Source organism: Xyrauchen texanus, chromosome 20, assembly GCF_025860055.1.
Source record: "Xyrauchen texanus isolate HMW12.3.18 chromosome 20, RBS_HiC_50CHRs, whole genome shotgun sequence".
NCBI lineage: Eukaryota > Metazoa > Chordata > Actinopteri > Cypriniformes > Catostomidae > Xyrauchen > Xyrauchen texanus.
Genome location: NC_068295.1, coordinates 2,811,031 through 2,831,114, shown reverse-complemented (window position 1 = coordinate 2,831,114; position 20,084 = coordinate 2,811,031). Strand labels below are relative to the sequence as shown.

General features: G+C 40.2%; 1 protein-coding gene across 1 annotated transcript; it reads right to left on the bottom strand.

Annotated features, from left to right (window-relative positions):
* Window positions 1-1,734: 1,734 nt before the first annotated feature.
* On the bottom strand, window positions 1,735-4,318 carry LOC127660437 (interferon regulatory factor 2-binding protein 2-A-like). Its single transcript, XM_052150654.1, is given in 3 exon segments — window positions 1,735-2,693; window positions 2,696-2,848; window positions 3,344-4,318. Coding segments are annotated over 3 exon segments (1,482 nt in total). The 5' UTR covers window positions 4,107-4,318; the 3' UTR covers window positions 1,735-2,127.
* Between the last annotated feature and the right edge of the window lie 15,766 nt (window positions 4,319-20,084).

Genomic DNA, 20,084 nt, shown 5'->3' with positions numbered 1-20,084 from the left:
AATTACAATATCCATCTGTGGTTGAGTCACTGTGGCTTTGTCCACACATTCTTAATAATGCTTTATTAAATAATGAGCGGTTAGCGATTCATGCATGCTTTCCCAGTAACCAGTCCTGCTCAAACCACTAATGGCACTGATGTATCTTTGAATGAACCGTAGCTTTATTTTTTTGGCATAATGTTGATTATTATTTGTGCATTATTTCTTTTTTTTTTTTAAAGTAGTATTTCTTAGCAAAAGGCCATTGTGGGTTTTCTTTAGTAATGTTAACAACAACAAGCATTTGTGCATTTACATGTTAATTCGGTCTCCAAGAAAACAGGCCAAGCTAGGATACTACTGCCAAGACACTAAACTAAAGGGGTAAACGGAGGACAGTGACTTGGGAATTCCAGAGCTGACCAAGTGACCACATGTTGTTTTACAAGTAGTGCTTATTAATGCATGAGAAAGATATATATTTGTTGTTTCCAAAACACTGCATTGTTGCACTGCATGCATTTAATGCTATGAGGTAAGAATGCATTACTTTGCACACAAAACACTGTCTAAGCAAAACTAAAGTAGTTAACAAACACCAAGTTAGGTTACTACTGCAAGACACTGAACAAGGGCAAACTAGGGACAGTGACTCAGGAATTCCAGAGATGATCATGTGACCATGTGTTGTTTTATAAACTACCATGCTCATCGCATTTCTCAGGCTTCTGTGCATGTGTGTGTATACAGGCAACTGGTAAAGATTTTTGTTTATGTATGCAAAACACTGCATTGTTGTACAATTCCAGTTATTTAATTGTTTGCATTGATACTGTGCTGCAAAATCTGATGTATGCACTCGCAAGATGCCTTTACATGTATGTTCTGCAACAAAATATAATGCATGTAGCATGCATTTAAACGTATATGATGCGGCAAAATCTGATGCATGCACTCGTTAGATGCCTTTACATGTATATTATGCAACTAAATATGATGCATGCGTTAAAGACTTCTTTGCCTTAATATTATGATGCAAAATCGAATGCATGCATTTAAATGATGCTTTACATTGATATTGTGCCACAAAATCTGATGCATGCATTTAAAAGATGCCTTTACATTTAAATTATGCTGCAAAATATGATGCATGCACTTAAAAACTTGGCTTATTTATTGTAGCCTAAATTAGCAAGGGCATTCTTTGAAAAAGCTTTAAACCGCTTTCAAATGTAAGTGCAATCAAAATATACGTTGAGTAACTGAGGTGACTCATGTAGAAGATTTAGCATTAGTCAATGCACAGCTGCTTTCAAACAACTCCACCCATGTCTGACTAGGCAATTTCCTGCCCCCGTATAGAGTACACAAAGCACTCCCACATACTGTACCCAAACACGACAGAGTAACTTGTTGAGGTAATCATTTACCTTTCAGTGCCCTATTACATGTCACTGCTGTAGATTACAACAGCAACAACAAGCCACTCCAGGAAGAAATGACATATTAAGTAGGCCACGTACTGCTTATTATTATTAGTACTCAGGACGTCATAATGTAATTGCACTGTAACATGGAAGACTTTAAAGTTTAACCAAGTTAAATTTAAACCACGTCTCCAAGAAGACATACATTGGACATATGCCCTTCATCACTTGTCGAAGCAATCTCAAATCTCACTGAGGCGAGTCAAACCAATCCTACCAAAAAGCAAGCAGAGACTCAACGTTAATACAAGATCAGAAAATGTATTTGGCAATTTTAAACAAGTGCATACAAGTACAGCTAAAAGCGTTTTTCATTGTTTGCCAAGTGCTCGTAGAGTTGCATTAGTCACATTCTACGTTTAACAGGAACTGCCACCATAGCTAAAAGTACATCAAGAAATCGTTATTAAACATCAACAAAGAGGAACGTAATCCAATGCAATGAGTACATACCTTTTATCTTCAAAAAATATAGAAACACAGTGTAATCAAAAAAATGTACAGCAATGTTTACCAAGTATGCACGTCCCTTATGTCCATTATATACAAGTCTGTTAGTTTCTGTTTGGATGGTATGCATGTGATATTCATATTTATATAGACCAATATTTATGGACATTTTCAAAAAAATCTGAATGGAAAAAAAACTAAAACAAAATCAAGGGTCCCTCTCCTTTTTTACTTTGACGTCTCCTGCGAGAATCGTGGCAATTTCACCTTGCATGAAAGCCCACGGTACGTTCGAGCCCACCAGCGGGCATTTCTCCCCGCTTGGACAGTACACTTCTCCCGTTGCGCCTTGCTGTTTGATGCTTTCCCGGGAGCACGGGAAGCAGAACTTGTGCGACGGCACCGAAGGGCACTGCACAAAGTGTGTGTCCTCCAACCGCTCGTGGCACAGCGTGCAGCACAGCGGAACGCTGCTGGGAACCGACGAGTCCGGGATGCTCTGAGGATGCCCCTGATCCATGCCAGGTACGTGCGGCGTCCCTGGGCCCGAGCCATCCCTCTGCACCATCCGCCGCTGGTTGGGCGACAGTGGGCTGTTGCTGTTCCTACGCGTGGTTGAGTGGACCTGGTTGGCGTCCTTGGGCGAGCTGTTTCCCCCGGCGTTGTCTGCAGCCAAAATGAGCGCCACCATGGGAGATGGTCCGTTCTGAGCGCCGGCGGCCGCAGCCTCCGGTGGGGTGGTGCGAGAGTGTGGGGATATCGTAGACGGAGGGAGGAGAAGCTGGGTGGTGGCACTGGGGGCATTTTCAAGCCGTCTCCTGGCGCTGGGAGCCACTGCTGCCCGTCTCCGTTTATCTTCCCTCCGGCACCCTCCCCGTCCGGCTCTGGTGAGGCTTTTCGCTTCAAATTCTTGGGATGTTTGCCTCTATCTGGAAGAACGCAGGAAGTGTTAGTATGTTATTTAATCAGCACTATATGTACAGTGTACCAGATGCAATGATGCATTGCAGTGCCAGACATTAACAATGAGGCTGACCGCGAATGCACATGGAGCTTTGATCAGCGGAAATTTTCCATGCAGCTGACTCATGCCACAGGGCTTTCATTCAAACCAGGCCATTTAAGAGGCTGCAGCACAATTGTACTCATTAGTTTATATGCAATATATATATACACACATACATACATGCATGCATGTATACACAAGATTATATAAAGTGTGTGTGTGTGTGTGCGTGCATGCATTATATATATATACATATGTATATATGTGTGTGTGTGTATATACACAAAATTGACTACATAAACGCATATAATATAAAGAATAATTATAACATGACTAATTTTAACTTTAAATATATAAGCTAGACTGGTATAGATTTGTATATACGTAAAATATACACTGAAAATCACCCCCAAAATACCTGATTTGGATGCAGGAACGCTGGTTTCGTACATGACCCGCTGCATGTGCTCCTTCTTGAATCTGCTGTCGTACGGATTAAGCGGCATTAGATCCCGGCCCGTTTTGTTCTTGTTGATCCAGTCATCCGCCCGGGTCTTGTGGTTGTCGCCGATCTCCGGTGTCATACTGTCGGGTCTGTGCTTGTCCTTGTCGTGCTCCGTGCTGGAGACGGAGGCTGGCCGCTTATTCCCCCCGAGCTCCGCGGGGCCGAGACCCGATATCTGCGGTCTGCCGTTCATCGCGTGAGCCATACCGCCGTTCACCAAAGGTACGAGATTGGGGGGGACGCCGGTAGTCCTGCGCGGGTTCGGACTCTGGCGGTTGAGCTCCGGCGGATCGTCCGGTTTTGAGAATCCGTTCGCATGCCGTGCAGACTGATATTCGGGTCCCAGTCTGGGCGGACGCTCCGAGGAGAGCGGGTAGCGATCCAGGGGCTGAGGCGGGCGCGAGCCCGGGTCTCCCGGCGCGTGATTCAGCGACTGCATGTCCTTCCCCGACAACTGTTTCCCCGGTCCCGCCGACCTGCCCTCCTGAAACCCGTGCGCTCTTTTGAGCTGCCTGGCCGTTTCGATGACAAACTCGATCCTGTCGGCTCCTTCGTAGTTCACACATCCTCTGCAGACGGGCTCGGTAAAATCCCAGATCATAGCCCACGGCATGCGGGGCAAGTCACATAAATAACACGACTGCCTCCTCGAAGCAGCTACCGCCGCGGACGACATCGCTCTTGACCCCGAGACAGAGCTAAATCCTCTTTTAAATGTCCGCGGATACCGTAGGAAACCCGATAAACCCTCGCTTCCTCCTCTCGCAGTCGAACAAGTAATAACAATTAAGCTACAAACAGAACTTCATGGTAGTGCGCACTATACTACGACGCGCGCTCTGTCTCACTCACTCACTACTAACGCGCGCGGACAGACTCGAGCTCAATGTGGAGTAGTGACGTCACCGCCCGCCCCTGTTCTATTTACTTGATTCTTCGACAGAACACCCCCTCCGGCGCATGCGCGGTGAGGGCACTGTCAGCACTCCCCTCTTTGAGGCCATAGAGCTGCAATGTGGCCTCCCCATAGAAGTCGGAAAAGGTGTGTTCATGCGTTTGAAACGATTCGGTGCTTGAAAGTTATGTTAGACTCGCTGACGTAGAAGGACGATATATGCAAATGAGGCATTGGAATGAGTGGTCACCTTTTTAATAATCAGAGTAGCTATGTTTTGACGATAGACTATTGTGATTAACGCCATGGATACATTTTTTTTTAAAGTTTATTAGTTTTTAAATGTAGGGTAGCTTTTTTGACTCTATTACTGTTTTGACATTTTTTATTATTTATTTATTTTTAGTTTGACCCTTGTGCGTCAATAAAAAAAAAAAGTTACTCAAGAGGTCCTTAGAGGACAAAAACTGCCATGATAATAGTATATATTAATATTATTTTACACTTTTAATTAGTACATTTTTTAACCAACATCAGTCCTGATCATAACTACCAAATATGCATTCATTTTCAGGATTTTAACCCTTTAAATGCCAGTTTGTTTATATAACGCCACTGTTGTTTTTATGGAGAAAAGAAAATACGAAATAATTTCCATATACTAAATGCTTCTTTTTTTTTTTTTTTTTTTTATCATCACAGTCTGGGATATGTCAATGATTATCAACAACATTGCACAAAAAATAACAATAATGCATCAAAATCAGTGTCAGATCATTTTTTTTTTAATTTTTAATAAAAAACCACACTCACACCCAGCACCTTAGAGGACAAAAAAGTCTGTCAAAAAACTGCCATAAAAATATGGATATTATTTTCCACTTTCACTGACTTGTTTTAACCAGCATCAGTCCTGATCATAACAACCAAATATTCATTTTCAGGATTTTAACCCTTTAAATGCCTGTTTGTTTACATAATGCCACTGTTGTTTTTCTCACACACACACACACACACACACAAGTAAATACACACCTTTGGCAAAATGTATTATTTAAAAAAAAATAAAATAAAAAAAAAAGTCAGAAGGTTGCACAAGGGTTAAAACAGCTTGGACAGACAAATGAGCCTGCACTATTAGCTAAATAATTTAGGGTAAAAAGGAAATAAGAATCCAATATTTAACACATAATGACAGTTTGTGTACTGTCACGCATTAAAATAGCAATAAAGTATGGCAAACGTTCCGCCTTTTCTGTTTAGTTACATGCCTTTTTAAGCTTCCCCCATGATTTATTTTTCCAAGTCTTCATTTTAGTCCACTCTTTAAATAGTGTTTAGAAAATAATAAATCACACCTCACAATAAAAGTCTTCGCATTGCTCATCCGTCATGCATTGGCAATAAAATTCCACATATTCTCTCGATTATGTAACAACACAAAGATGGCTTGCCCTCAAATTAGTATTACACTGGGGTTTCTTTGTCTCTCGTTTAGTTGGATGTGCACTATTTCTATTATTATTTTACTATTATTATTCAGGGTTGTGTCCAGGAGGGGGGTCGTCTACGGAGGTGGAATGCTGTCCCCTGCCAGACACGGGCGGAAACATTATGGACCATGTGTCTCCAGGACGTGAGCGGTGGTGCGAGTTGGGGTGGCAAAGCTCATTTTTAGGGTGGCAGCTCCCACCTACTGCCACCCTTCTGGCCCCACCCCTGTTTTTACTATTATCATGAAGGCACAGTGTCCATAGTGTGAGAAGAAGCAACAAATAGCTTGTTTTTCAAGGCCTTCCCTTTTTTTTTTGGATTTGTTCCAATCGAGTGCAGCTTCAGGGCTGTTGAGCTGAAGCAATGCATCTGAAATCTGCAGATATGAGGCAGGATGTGTTTGTGCGAGCCCTTGTGACGTTGGAAAGAGGAAGTAAGATGTTTAGTCACGTACCCACGGTTTGCCGCGCCCTGCTTAACAAACATCAAATCTCTTGGCCCGCAGCCAGGGCTTACGAACAACCACAATGCACAGATCTGCCTGATGGAACTGCAATGCTTTGGTGTGTTTTGTACCTGTGAAACAGTAAATAGAAGCTATAATCCAGTCTGACAACTAATTCCTCTTGGCTGGCCTATCCGATTTCACTCCAACATGTTCAGCTGATGTCACCCAAGATCAACGTTCCTGATATATATTAGCTAGAATGTCGTTGCTTGAATGAATGTTTTCCAAATGATCATGACTCAGCATTAAAATAATACTCGGGAAAACAGAAAATCTCTTGCGTCAAACACTTTTAATGTCATAGCGTGATACTGAAGGGTTTAACCCTGAAAAATAACACGTCAACTTTCGATTCCTGCTTGAGGCCTGAAGTGCAACTGCTTGTTTTAAGTCAGATTTGAATTAACAGGGGAATACTGATAACAAAGCAGAGCAGTGTTTTGTTTTCTTTAAGCCTCTGTGGTTTGAGATAGTCCATGTTTTATTCATTAGTGCTGTGCATTTATGCATTACCTCTTCTGTGTATACAACACAGACTTTTATGTTTTTGTCTTCCTCCCATGAGGTGGCCCATTGTATGCATTATATAACCAGTTTGCTACAGATGTTCAAGGACGCTGTACTGTACATAAAATCACCTCAGATGAAACATTGATAATGTTATATAAGTTTCACATGCAAATATCACCACCGGTGTTCTTGCTTTGGTTACATAAAATGCTCCTTTAGTGCTTTGAAACATCATTAAAATCTCCTACTGCTTGGAAATCCACCCAGACACACTTCAAGAGGTGTAGACGGTACAAAACAAGGACGCATGCTACGATGTGTACTGGCCCTTTACGGTTCACTGAAGTGTGTCGACTGAACCCACTGACACAATGTCATTCTGCCCTGTTATTCCTAGCACAGACAGCCTGTAAAATCTCCTTTCCTCTTTTTGATTGGCTGTGAATTTCTCAGGAAATGGTAACCATGACAACCCCTGCGCTCACCAGGATAGCCCCACTGACAAGCAACATCCTGTTTACTGTGTTGCTATTTTTTCCTCTCCAGCTCACGAATTCAACCGAGAATGTTTTTGTTGCGTGTTGGAGTCTATTGTGAAACCTCGTTATATGTTGTCTAATTCTTATGGAAAGAAATTGGTACTTTTATTCAGCAAAGTGGCATTCAACTGCTCAAAGTGTCACAGTCAGGACATTAATAACGTGAACAATTACTATCACGATTTGATAAAAAATATTCAGAACTTCTTAAACTACTTCAAAGAGTTCTCATCAAAAAATCCTCCACGTGCAGCAATGACAGCTTTGCAGATCCTTGTTATTCTAGCGGTCAGTTTGTCCAGATACTCAGGCGACCTTTCACCCCACACTTCCTGTAGCACTTGCCATAGATGTGACTGTCTTGTCGGGCACTTCACACCCATCTTACAGTCTAGCTGATCCCACAAAAGCTCAATGGGGTGAAGATCCGTAACACTCTTTTCCAATGATCTGTTGTCCAATGTCTGTGTTTCTTTGCCCACTCGAACCTTTTCTTTTTGTTTTTCTGTTTCAAAAGTGTCTTTTTCTTTGCAATTCTCCCCATAAGTCCTCCTGAGTCTTCTCTTTACTGTTGTACATGAAACTAGTGTTCAGCAGGTAGAATTCAATGAAGCTGTCAGCGGAGGACATGTGAGGCGTCTATTTCTCAAACTAGTGACTCTGATGTACTTATCCTCTTGTTTAGTTGCACATCTGGTCTTCCACATCTCTTTCTGTCCTTGTTTGAGACAGTTGTGCTTCGTCTTTGAAGACTGTAGTGACACCTTTGTATGAAATCTTCAGTTTTTTGGCAATTTCAAGCATTGTATCGCCTTCATTCCTCAAAACAATGACTGACTGATGAGCTTCTTTTTTGCCATTGTTGATCTAATATTGACCTTAAGACATGCCAGTCTATTGCATACTGTGGCAACTCAAAAACAAACACAAAGACAATGTTAAGCTTCATTTAAGTGAAGTGTTTGATATAATGTCAAGTGATTTTTTAGTACCAAATGATCAATTTAGCATGATTCCTCAAGGATAAGGTGTTGGAGTGATGCTGCTGTCTAGATTTGATCAAAAATGACTTTTTTGAATAGTGATGGTGCTGTTTTTTTTACATTATTAATGTCCTGACTATACATTGTGATCAGTTGAATGCCACTTTGCTGAATTAGTAAGTACCAATTTCCTTCCGAAACAGCAAAATCTGTACATTATTCCAAACTTCTGGCCACCAGTGTATATATATGTGTATATAGTGGATTTTACCAATACTAATATAATTTACCAATAACTAAGGCGGTGGAAAAGGCCAATAACCGATTAATCAGCTGATTTAAATAGTGTTGAAACATTACTATACTAAAATGGGCATAGATGTAGAGGCTAAAGAGTCCAAAATTAATAAAAAAGATTCAGTTTATTGTTCAACCAAAATATAAATAAATAAAGATTTGTTGCTTATTGGGGGACTTTTAACCGTAAACAATCGCAAAACACATAAGGGACTCTTATTTTGAAATGACAAAGCCTTGGCTCCGTTAAAATGCTCTATATTTAAGTATTTACCACATTAAACTTTTTATAGCCTATATACAGTATTCACCAGATGAGGTTTGATGAGGAACAAGATTTATTATATGGAGCGGTGGTGGTGTAGTGGGCTAAAGCATTGAACTGGTAATCAGAAGGTTGCTGGTTCGATCCCCATCGCCACCACCATTGTGTCCTTGAGCAAGGCACTTAACTCCAGGTTGCTCCGGGGGGATTGTCCCTGTAATAAGTGCACTGTAAGTCGCTTTGGATAAAAGTAGTAGTAGTGAAGTTGGAGACACCATATATGTGCGAACGGGGGATGTTTCCATAAAGTAGCATTTTCTTTGCTTGACCTTGCTTCAATTTAGATTACTTGATTATCTAATCAAAATGGCAGCCACAGGGAAATAAAAAATTATAATATCGGCAATCATCGGCACCGATTAATGGTAAAACCGATATATAAGTCTAGCTCTATACAGTACTACCCCACTTGTGTGTTGTACATTGTATTATGGTTTATACTGTTTATATATCATGTGTTTTTGCACAATATTCATATACTAAATGTCCTTCACATTTGCCAAACACCCAGACATACATAGTTGTTTGGCTGTAATTAATTTAGGGATGCATTGATGTATCAGCCAATTACTGACCACCGGCATATCATTACAAGCATGAAAAGCTGATATGAAAAACCAGTCGTTTATAATTAATTAGCAACAAACTTTGCAAAAACTCTGCGAGTTTATAAATGCACAATTCGGAAATAATAATAACCACAATATGTAGAAGGGTAGGCACTCCTATGAACATGCATATTATTTAATATTAATATTTAATTTGTGACCCGTCACATTCTTACGTTAATGCAAAAAAACACCATTAACAGACGTGACCGTTGTGAAAGCAGCGCATAACTATAGGCTACATGATGAGGGGAACCATTGAAAACACTTTGAAACTAGCAGACTTTGACATTTGAGATATCGGTATGAAAGCCATTAATGCTACATGATTGATTGAATTAAGATTGAAATCACAATATGGCATTGTGCGATTGATAAACCTTAAAAGGCTGCGTTTCTGCATTCAGCACTTCAGTCAGCGCTGTGCGAGCAAGTGGCGCCCTCTAGCGATCTGAACGGTATTATCCATTATACCACTATAATACAGAATTGGGGTTTTGTTCTTTTGATGGTTGACATTTCCGTGGAATTCCCCAACATATGCATAGTGTGCAAGCATTTTGGCTTGTCATGTTTTCAATGTTCAATATTTATTTTGTATTGCTAGAACAGTGAAAAAGCTTTTTATACCTCTTTGTAAAACAGTGATCTGATGACAAATACAGTTAGTGGTAAAATATTGGTATTGGTCTATAGTTTTTTGCCGGTGCATCCCTAAATTAATTACGATATACTCTCATAAAATATAAATATTAATCTATGCAACAAAACAAAAAAAAAACCTTATTGAAATATTCATTTTTGGTTTACATATCTACAAATTCTTCAGGTTGGCCAAATACGCAGACATATCTATTTACGTTATACTCTCAAACTCTAGGATCAGTTTCGCTTTTTTGGGCACCAGCGGCAAACATTTTGTGACACCGAGGAGGTAGAGCAATTATAAAATGGAGGAATTCAGTCAAAATGGAGGGCCTGAGAAAGAGAGAAAGAGAGAGAGGGAGAGGGAGAGAGAGAGGGAGAGCAGAAAAAAAATTAGTTCGGCGTCTGGAATCTGTGGGCTGCAGAGGTGATGTCATTGGAGCAGGGCAGCTCAGAGAAAAACAAGTCTCTTTCTTTATTCAGATCCTCTTGCAGTCCCAGCAGGGGAGAAGAGGAAGGGGGGGGCTGCTGGGAAATGGTTAAGGATGCCAGGCCGGCTCTGCAGCCAACACTAGTGGCTCACATCTTTGTTCTCTGAAACCTGGTGTGCTGCCAACAGCCTCATTTGAGCTCCTCGCCATGATTACACTGGATGTAGGCCAACTCCTGAGAGCTCGCAATCCTCTCCCTTGCGCTCGCTCTCACCTTCAAAGGCTCACTGCCAAACATGCAGTAGTTTCCATGGCGACAGCGAGTGGAACATAAAAAGTAAGTAATGATTCAGGCAGCGTGCCAGATGTGCCTCATGTGCAACAGTTATAAAAACAGATGATGATGATGAAGAAAAGGCCCGTCTAGTCTGGTAATTATGCCTGTTAAGGAGAGGTGAAAAATCACTAAAGGAATTGGGGGAAAGAAGATTTTCACTTCAGAATCCGTGCAATGTTATAAACAGAATATAATATTTAAACAATATTTTTTTACATTAATGGTGTCTTTTCAAAACACGCAAGGGCATTGCAATGCAGTTCCTAAGTGGGTTGCTAAGGTGTTCCGAGTGCTTCTTGGGGCACTGCAAGAACATTTAGGCTGTATTTTGTTTAAAGAATTGTAGGCAACATTAGTAACAGTAAACAGAGTTCTAACAAGGCACGCAGACCCTCAGCACACCAGAGCAAAAGGGGAAAACACTGGTTTATGGATTATCAAGCAATGAAACGTTGATGGGTGAAGAACAATCTGGAAGTAGATAAAGTTTGATCGATGGATGGATGGATGGATGGATGGATGGATGGATGGATGGATGGATGGATGGATCGTAAGCAGGCCTTGTGCGGGTTTGTTTACATTTGAATTTTTTGCCAGTTGGAGTTTGAATTAAAGAGCATTCCGTTGGAACGTTTGAACATTCTGTTAATGTAATGGTACATTACGTCATGACGGAATTACCGTAATACGAGTTTCTGACTTGTAAAGAGCGTTCACGTCGTCTTAGAACTCGTAATTACAAGGTAAATGTTTGATCACCCGCTGTGCTTAAACCATTATCCCGATCACTTAGCAAAGCTAGGTAGACCAGTATATATCGGTTTACAGATTAATCTGTGCCGATAGTTGTTTTCTAGAACTATCGGTTATCTGCTAAATCTATGACGATATTTTTTTTTCTCCCTCATTTTTTTTATTCCTCATCAATAAACCTCACCTGTTGAAATATATATATTTATATATATATTTACATTTACATGTATGCATTTGGCAGACGCTTTTATCCAAAGCGACTTACAGTGCACTTATTACAGGGACCAACCTGGAGTTAAGTGCCTTACTCAAGGACACATTGGTGGTGGCTGTGGGGATCGAACCAGCGACCTTCTGATTACCAGTTATGTGCTTTAGCCCACTACGCCACCACAGCAGTTACATTGAGATATTCGGCAGGTTGTCGGGTCTCGTTTCGGGTAGCAGACGCGAAATCGCGTTTGGTTGCTAGGGTGTTGAAAGCAGTTACATTGAGATATTCGGGTCTGATATATGGCTCAGGTCCCTCCTCTAATATAAGTCTATGGGATTTTTCTTTCGCTCATTTTAGCACCCACTAGGGGGGAAAACAATCAAAAGTCTGATTGATTAAAGTAATAGCCATGTTTACATAGACGTTTAATACTTAAAATGTAAAAGTTTGTTCATATCACTAACCCCAAGTGTGAGCAATAGTAATAGTGATGCTTGCCATAGCGATATCTATAATATTTAACATAAGCTTCTCTTTTTAAAATGAGAAAAGCGTAAGCACAATGATAAATGCACTCATGCTATAGGCTATAGAAGCATGTTGTCATTGACAGATGAGAAGAGATGTGGTTTCCTGTCAAAATCCCCAGTCATTTGCATATACAGCATGACATACCATTTGAAAAGCTCACATTTAAATATTATAATCGAGGTTGATTGAGTTATACAGGAACTACACATCTGACTCAGAAAGGGGGTTGTGTAGCCAAAAAAAAGGTTTCAGTCACCTCAGTTGAGATAGAGAGTTTAGTGGTTAAACTGTTAAACCAATTGTCATTTTTCAGGACACTGGAAAGTTATTTGCTTAATTAAATGAATGCATTCTGATTTATTTGTAATTTGACATCATTAATAGTCATGCTATTGTTAATGATGGCTACAATCAGACTTTTTCATTCCATTATAATTAATCTTGGAAGTTATGGTTTAGATTAATAATTTAATCAATTTCTAATGTCATTTCGGTTTCCACACTATGTGCATGTATTGTAAACGTGGAAACAATAGCAGAAGTGGCATTTTCCAGCATAAGAAATGCAAAATATGAAGTATATTAGCCATCCTAAGTGAGTAAATACAGTTTGATTGGATGCACAGCCTTTGACTTTAACAATAATGATAGTGGAAGCATTTTCTCCTCCCTTTCAGAAGTTGAGAAGCCTGTTTATTTTGCTATTCTAACTATGCATGATTATATAGTTAGTTGCATTTTATTATTGGCATTTAGCATTGTTTTGTCCCTGCTGTCTGTGACCTTATCAGAACAGACAAGTAAACCATTTTTTGGGTTGCCACCCACCAACTGAGAACTGGTCTAGTCCTAATGTAGCATGCCGAGACTTGTTTATAAAAGGTGAACTATTTCTGTCTAACATCACTGCCAAACTTCCCTAAGGTTATTGTCTTCGATGTCGGTTAGTTCAGGTTGAGTTTGCAGGTGTGTGATGACATATCTAGCACTCTATGTAAATGAAGTGTGGGTGGTATCGTCTCTTCACACTTTCGGTTTCACATACATTGATGGAACAATCCGGAACAAACGATTGAATCACCCAGAAACCAGTGCGAGCTCACAAGTATTCCTGCTCGTGCAATTGCAGGGACATTTTGTAATGTGCATTCCCATCATGCATTTAAAAAAAAAAGGTTTTGTACGTTTTAGCCATCATAAGTTTCAAATATTCTACTTACTCAATGATTAATTTAACCCTTTATACTCAAGTGCATTTTTGGGCTGCCACCTGCAATTTTTACACTCACATTTAAAAGCTCACCATTTACACATACTGTGAACTAATTGCAAAAAATAGTTTAAAAACCCATTTTCCGCGAATTTTTTTCAGTGTTCTCTGTACAACCACTGGTAAAAAATAATGCGCCAACTCAAAAAAATTATTACGATTTACACATTTTAATTACAGAACTGAATTGACTTAAATTCATCAAAAACAAAAAACTAAATATCGAAACATAAAAAGCTACATAAACCCTAAATTGTTTAAGTAATTGAATGTGATTTATTTAAAAATTACACAATTCAATTTGATGGATAAATCTTTAAAAAATATGCAAGAATATTTTTTGAATGCATTTTACTCACATTTACATGACAATGGCAACATTTTTGCAAACCAAAATTACATGCTTCATTACACGTTAATCTGCAGTTTCCCAGTGAAATGTCCAGCAGGGGGTGCCAAAAGCGAGTGAAATGATGTTGTAATCAGATGAGGTTTTGAAAGGTTAAACCTGCACTTAACCCCACACAAGTAGAACACTACAGACCGGTTTCTCTGATCCCATTCATGGCAAACACACTTGAAAGGGCAGTTTTCAATCAAATCTCTCACAGAACAAGCTGCTGGATGACAATCAGTCAGGCTTCAAAAGTGGACACTCCACCGAGACTGCCTTGCTGTCTGTCACTGCATTGCCGAGACAGGCGAAAGCTGAATCCTGATCATCCGTCCTGATTCTGCGGGACCTTTCTGCAGCCTTTGACACAGTCAACTATCAGATCCTACTCCCTACCCTCTCTACTCTGGGCATCAGAGGAACTGTGCTTGACTGGTTGACCTCTTATCTCTCAGGTAGGTCCTTCAAGGTAGCCTGGAGAGGGTGTCCAAGCCACATCAGCTACTTACTGGGGTACCGCAGGGCTCAGTGCGTGGGCCACTTCTCTTCTCTATATACACAACATCACTGGGACCCATCATTCAGTCACGTGGTTTCTCTTACCACTGCTATGCTGACGACACACAACTCTACTTGTCTTTCCAGCCCAACGACACCACAGTGACCGTTCGAATCACTGCCTGGATGAAGGAACACCATCTGCAACTCAACCCAGCCAAGACCGAACTCCTTGTCTTTCCAGCCAACCCTGCTGTTGAACACATCATCACCATGTAGTATTGCCTTCCAAAACATTCAGAAATCTAGGGCTAAATTTCACAGCCCACATCTCAAAGACTCTAATATCATGTAGATTTACACTCTACAATATCAGGAAGATAAGACCTTTCCTCTCTGTACATGCCACACAACTGCTCGTTCAGTCACTTGTCATCTCTAGACTGGACTACTGTAACGCTCTCATTGCAGGCCTTCCTGCATGTGCTATTAGACCTCTCCAAATGATCCAGAATGCAGCAGCACATCTGGTCATTAATGAGCGCATGTTACACCACTCTTTGTCTCTCTCCACTGGCTACCGGTTGATGCACATATTAAATTCAAGGCTCTGATGCTTTAGCCTCCTTGTTAGAGCACCCGTCTCTCACGCCGGAGACGTCAGTTCGAGTCCCGTACGGAGCGGTTAGAACAGGAGCATCACAATGGTGCCGTGACCCGGATGGGAGTGAGGTTTAGGGGGGTGAGTGTAACAGGAGCCAGCTGGTAGATAGCTGTGCAGTGTGTAAACCTCACTCTCCTGACCTCAAGAGGTGCACTAGCGACGGAGACGTCGGTTAGAGTCCCGTTCGTAGCGGGGTGATTAGCACCGGTTACACTGGCATACAAAACAGTCACTGGGTCTGCTCCAATATACCTAAAATAATGTCTCCAGAGAAACACGCCCACCAGAAGCCTGCGGTCGGCTAAGGAACATCGCCTTGTTGTACCAACACAAAGAGGCACCAAAACACTTTCCCGGACTCTCGGTTTCATCATACCACATTGGTGGAAGGAACTTCCCAACTCCATCCGTGAAGCAAGGTGGGTCTGTAATACCACTGTTGACGGTGATGCATTAGAGTAAAAGCGTTTTGATATCATAACATAGCAGGGTGTGAATAATAGAGCGAAAAATAAGTGTTTATAAAATCCTAAACAGCCATAGTACCCCTGATTTGTGTCAAAAAGTGAATAAAACGTTGTTGTAGCACTTTTAATGTCTGTCAAACCCCGCTGGAATTCACCACCACCCCCAGTCACAGATATGAACAGCACAGCTCGAGAAAGAGAAGATATGTCAGAAACATCCGCAGAGCAGCGGATATGGCTGTTAGCTATGGCCGTCTGCGCCCCAGTTGCTTATTGACATCAAAGTATGGCTTTTTTCCTCAAACAGATTTCTCTCAGAAGCGAGTGACAGAATTAAATCGAGAGAGAAACTTGAAAGGGAATGTTATGGTGTGTAGTGTGCATATTCGGGCTCTTTGATTACTCTCCAGGGCGCTTTCATCTGTTGCCATGCATGTCATTACGCATGCTAACGCTGCTGTGGCTCTAGCTAGCGTTAACCCAATTTCCCAGAGTTATCATCAGTCACCGATTTAAAAACTGACAATAAATGTCTTAATATTTAATCATATATAAAAAAAATCAAGTACGGTGGTTCGCCTAAATATTTGATGTGCTGTTTGTCAAAAGTGTTGTACCTGTTGATCTTGAATAATGCATCATTGGTACATTTTATCTAGTTACTGCGCTAGCAATATAGATATCCGTTTACATGCACTGCAGTAATAAGACTATTGCACCCAATAAAACAATAATCAGCATAGGAAATTGCACATAAACAACATGTTCAGACTAACTCACCACATCTTAAGATGTTCAGTATTATATGACACGAGACACATTTCACGCTAAAATCATTGAGACACCATGCAAATAACGTACACTGTGCATGTATATATATATAATATACACTCACCTAAAGGATTATTAGGAACACCTGTTCAATTTCTCATTAATGTAATTATCTAATCAACCAATCACATGGCAGTTGCTTCAATGCATTTAGGGGTGTGGTCCTGGTCAAGACAATCTCCTGAACTCCAAACTGAATGTCAGAATGGGAAAGAAAGTTGATTTAAGCCATTTTGAGCGTGGCATGGTTGTTGGTGCCAGACGGGCCGGTCTGAGTATTTCACAATCTGCTCAGTTACTGGGATTTTCACGCACAACCATTTCTAGGGTTTACAAAGAATGGTGTGAAAAGGGAAAAACATCCAGTATCGCGGCAGTCCTGTGGGCTGAAAATGCCTTGTTGATGCTAGAGGTCAGAGGAGAATGGGCCGACTGATTCAAGCTGATAGAAGAGCAACTTTGCCTGAAATAACCACTCGTTACAACCGAGGTATGCAGCAAAGCATTTGTGAAGCCACAACACGCACAACCTTGAGGCGGATGGGCTACAACAGCAGAAGACCCCACCGGGTACCACTCATCTCCACTACAAATAGGAAAAAGAGGCTACAATTTGCAAGAGCTCACCAAAATTGGACAGTTTAAGATTGGAAAAATGTTGCCTGGTCTGATGAGTCTCGATTTCTGTTGAGACATTCAGATGGTAGAGTCAGAATTTGGCGTAAACAGAATGAGAACATGGATCCATCATGCCTTGTTACCACTGTGCAGGCTGGTGGTGGTGGTGTAATGGTGTGGGGATGTTTTCTTGGCACACTTTAGGCCCCTTAGTGCCAATTGGGCATCGTTTAAATGCCACGGCCTACCTGAGCATTGTTTCTGACCATGTCCATCCCTTTATGGCCACCATGTACCCATCCTCTGATGGCTACTTCCAGCAGGATAATGCACCATGTCACAAAGCTCGAATCATTTCAAATTGGTTTCTTGAACATGACAATGAGTTCACTGTACTAAAATGGCCCCCACAGTCACCAGATCTCAACCCAATAGAGCATCTTTGGGATGTGGTGGAACGGGAGCTTCGTGCCCTGGATGTGCATCCCTCAAATCTCCATCAACTGCAAGATGCTATCCTATCAATATGGGCCAACATTTCTAAAGAATGCTTTCAGCACCTTGTTGAATCAATGCCACGTAGAATTAAGGCAGTTCTGAAGGCGAAAGGGGGTCAAACACAGTATTAGTATGTGTTCCTAATAATACTTTAGGTGAGTGTATATGTATATATTAGGCGTCAATGCGACAAGTTGCCAACAACAATAAATGTGTCTTTCCTCACCGAATGCACACTACTGCATGACGCGACACAAATGCAGCAAATCAGATTATGTTTGAGGTTTCATTTTGTACATCTATTATTGGTTCTCAACTGACATTGATTGGTGACCCAACACAGCTTCCACAACTGTAACAAAAGTAAACTAAAATGTCCTTAAAATTAAACATTAAAATGCATTTATATTACTGTAAACTGCATAGACCCAACAATATGCAAGTGGACTCTTTTTAATGTAGTCTGGGTCATATAATCTTTTTCCTTTATTTTCCTTTTCCGTTTTCAAGGATGAGCGCATCTCACACAACCTCCCCACGTTAGCATCTGTCTATTTTGGCAATCTTCTACCAAGCGACAGAAGAATTTGCACCAAAATACAGTCCAAATATAGAGTTATTTTGCTGTCATTCCTGTTCAATGACATAAGCCCAATTAACTTAATTATCTGTAATTTAGTTCTCACTAAATTGCTAATTCTTTATATCAGCTACTGAATTACAGCTGATGAATAACGACTAGTGCAACTGCTCATTTATATATCAGTAATTACATTTGCACAAGTAAAAACGTTAATTGTTCATATATAAAAAAATATGGTGTCAGTATTATTCTCTGAATTTATAGATTACAATTTTTAAATCGAATTAATGTGGTGCGCAGATTAATTAATCGAATTAATCGTGAGAAAGCCTCTCAAATATCAATAATTAAATTTATAATGATGAAATTATTATAAATAGTTTCATTTAAAAAATGTACATTTATTTACATTTATGCATTTGGCAGACGCTTTTATCCAAAGCGACTTACAGAGCACTTATTACAGGGACAATCCCCCCGGAGCAACCTGGAGTTAAGTGTCTTGCTCAAGGACACAATGGTGGTAGATGTGTGGTTCTAACCAGCAACCTTCTGATTACCAGATTACCAGTTATGTGCTTAGATCACTACACCACCACGACATGCCAATGAAGGCTACGACTTAACTTGCCTTCATTATGATTCAATGTTTGTTTACAGTTAAATGAACAAACTATTGAGTAATTCGATTATTTGAAAAACGTGACCGCTAAAACTTCTAAATGTGAAATTAACATTTCCAAATCCAAAGCATTTTACTAGTTTACTTGTAATTCAGTTGTTGATATCAGGAATCGACATTTGCACTAGTAACAATGTATTTAAAAAAAATAAAAGATATAGTTTTTTCTAGGGCCGTTGATAAATCATATAAAAAAAAAAATGCATTACAAAAACGTTACGCAATTAATCATGTCCCCGGACCGTACTAAGGAAGATTCCTGAGCAACTCAAGCTTGTAGTACCACCTGTTTACTCCAGGGGGCAGTAAGTGAAACTCCAGCTGTATAGACAACGAGCAGCTCATACAGAGAGCAAACCACACTTACCGACATCAGAAAACACAACAATATATATAAATAATATATATATAATTTTTTATGTAACTATTTATAATAATTACATCATTATATATTGAATTATTTTTATTTGAGGGGATTTCTCACAAATAGTTACATTTAAATAATTACAAATAATATATATATATAATATATAATTATTAAAAAATAATAATATTCAGATAAATAAAATGCATTACCTTATTGTGCCTGAAAGCATTGATAATCAATACAAAAAGTGTTTTTAGAATCCAATTTATTGTTTATTTGCATATTATTGAACATAAGCTTTTCATTGGTCTAGAGTTCACAGCAATACATTCTGCAATTAAATTCATCAATCAGTCCGAGATTTATATAAGGGCTTTTCAAAGGATACGTCAATGTACACATGAGTCAGACGGATGTTTTTGGAGCGTCTCACTTTGGTTGCGTTGCGTCATAAACATACAGTTTTAGGTCGTTGTGTCAAGTTAAATGTAGAAAAACATGTCTTCAGATCCCCAAGTTCGGATTTGCGCTCCATCAAACTGTTTTGTAAACAATGTGCCCTCGTGTTGTGTTGTCTGATGTCGGTAAGTGTGGTTTGCTCTCTGTATGAGCTGCTCGTTGTCTATACAGCTGGAGTTTCACTTACTGCCCCCTGGAGAAAACAGGTGGTACTACAAGCTTGAGTTAATCAGGAATCTTCCTTATTACAGTC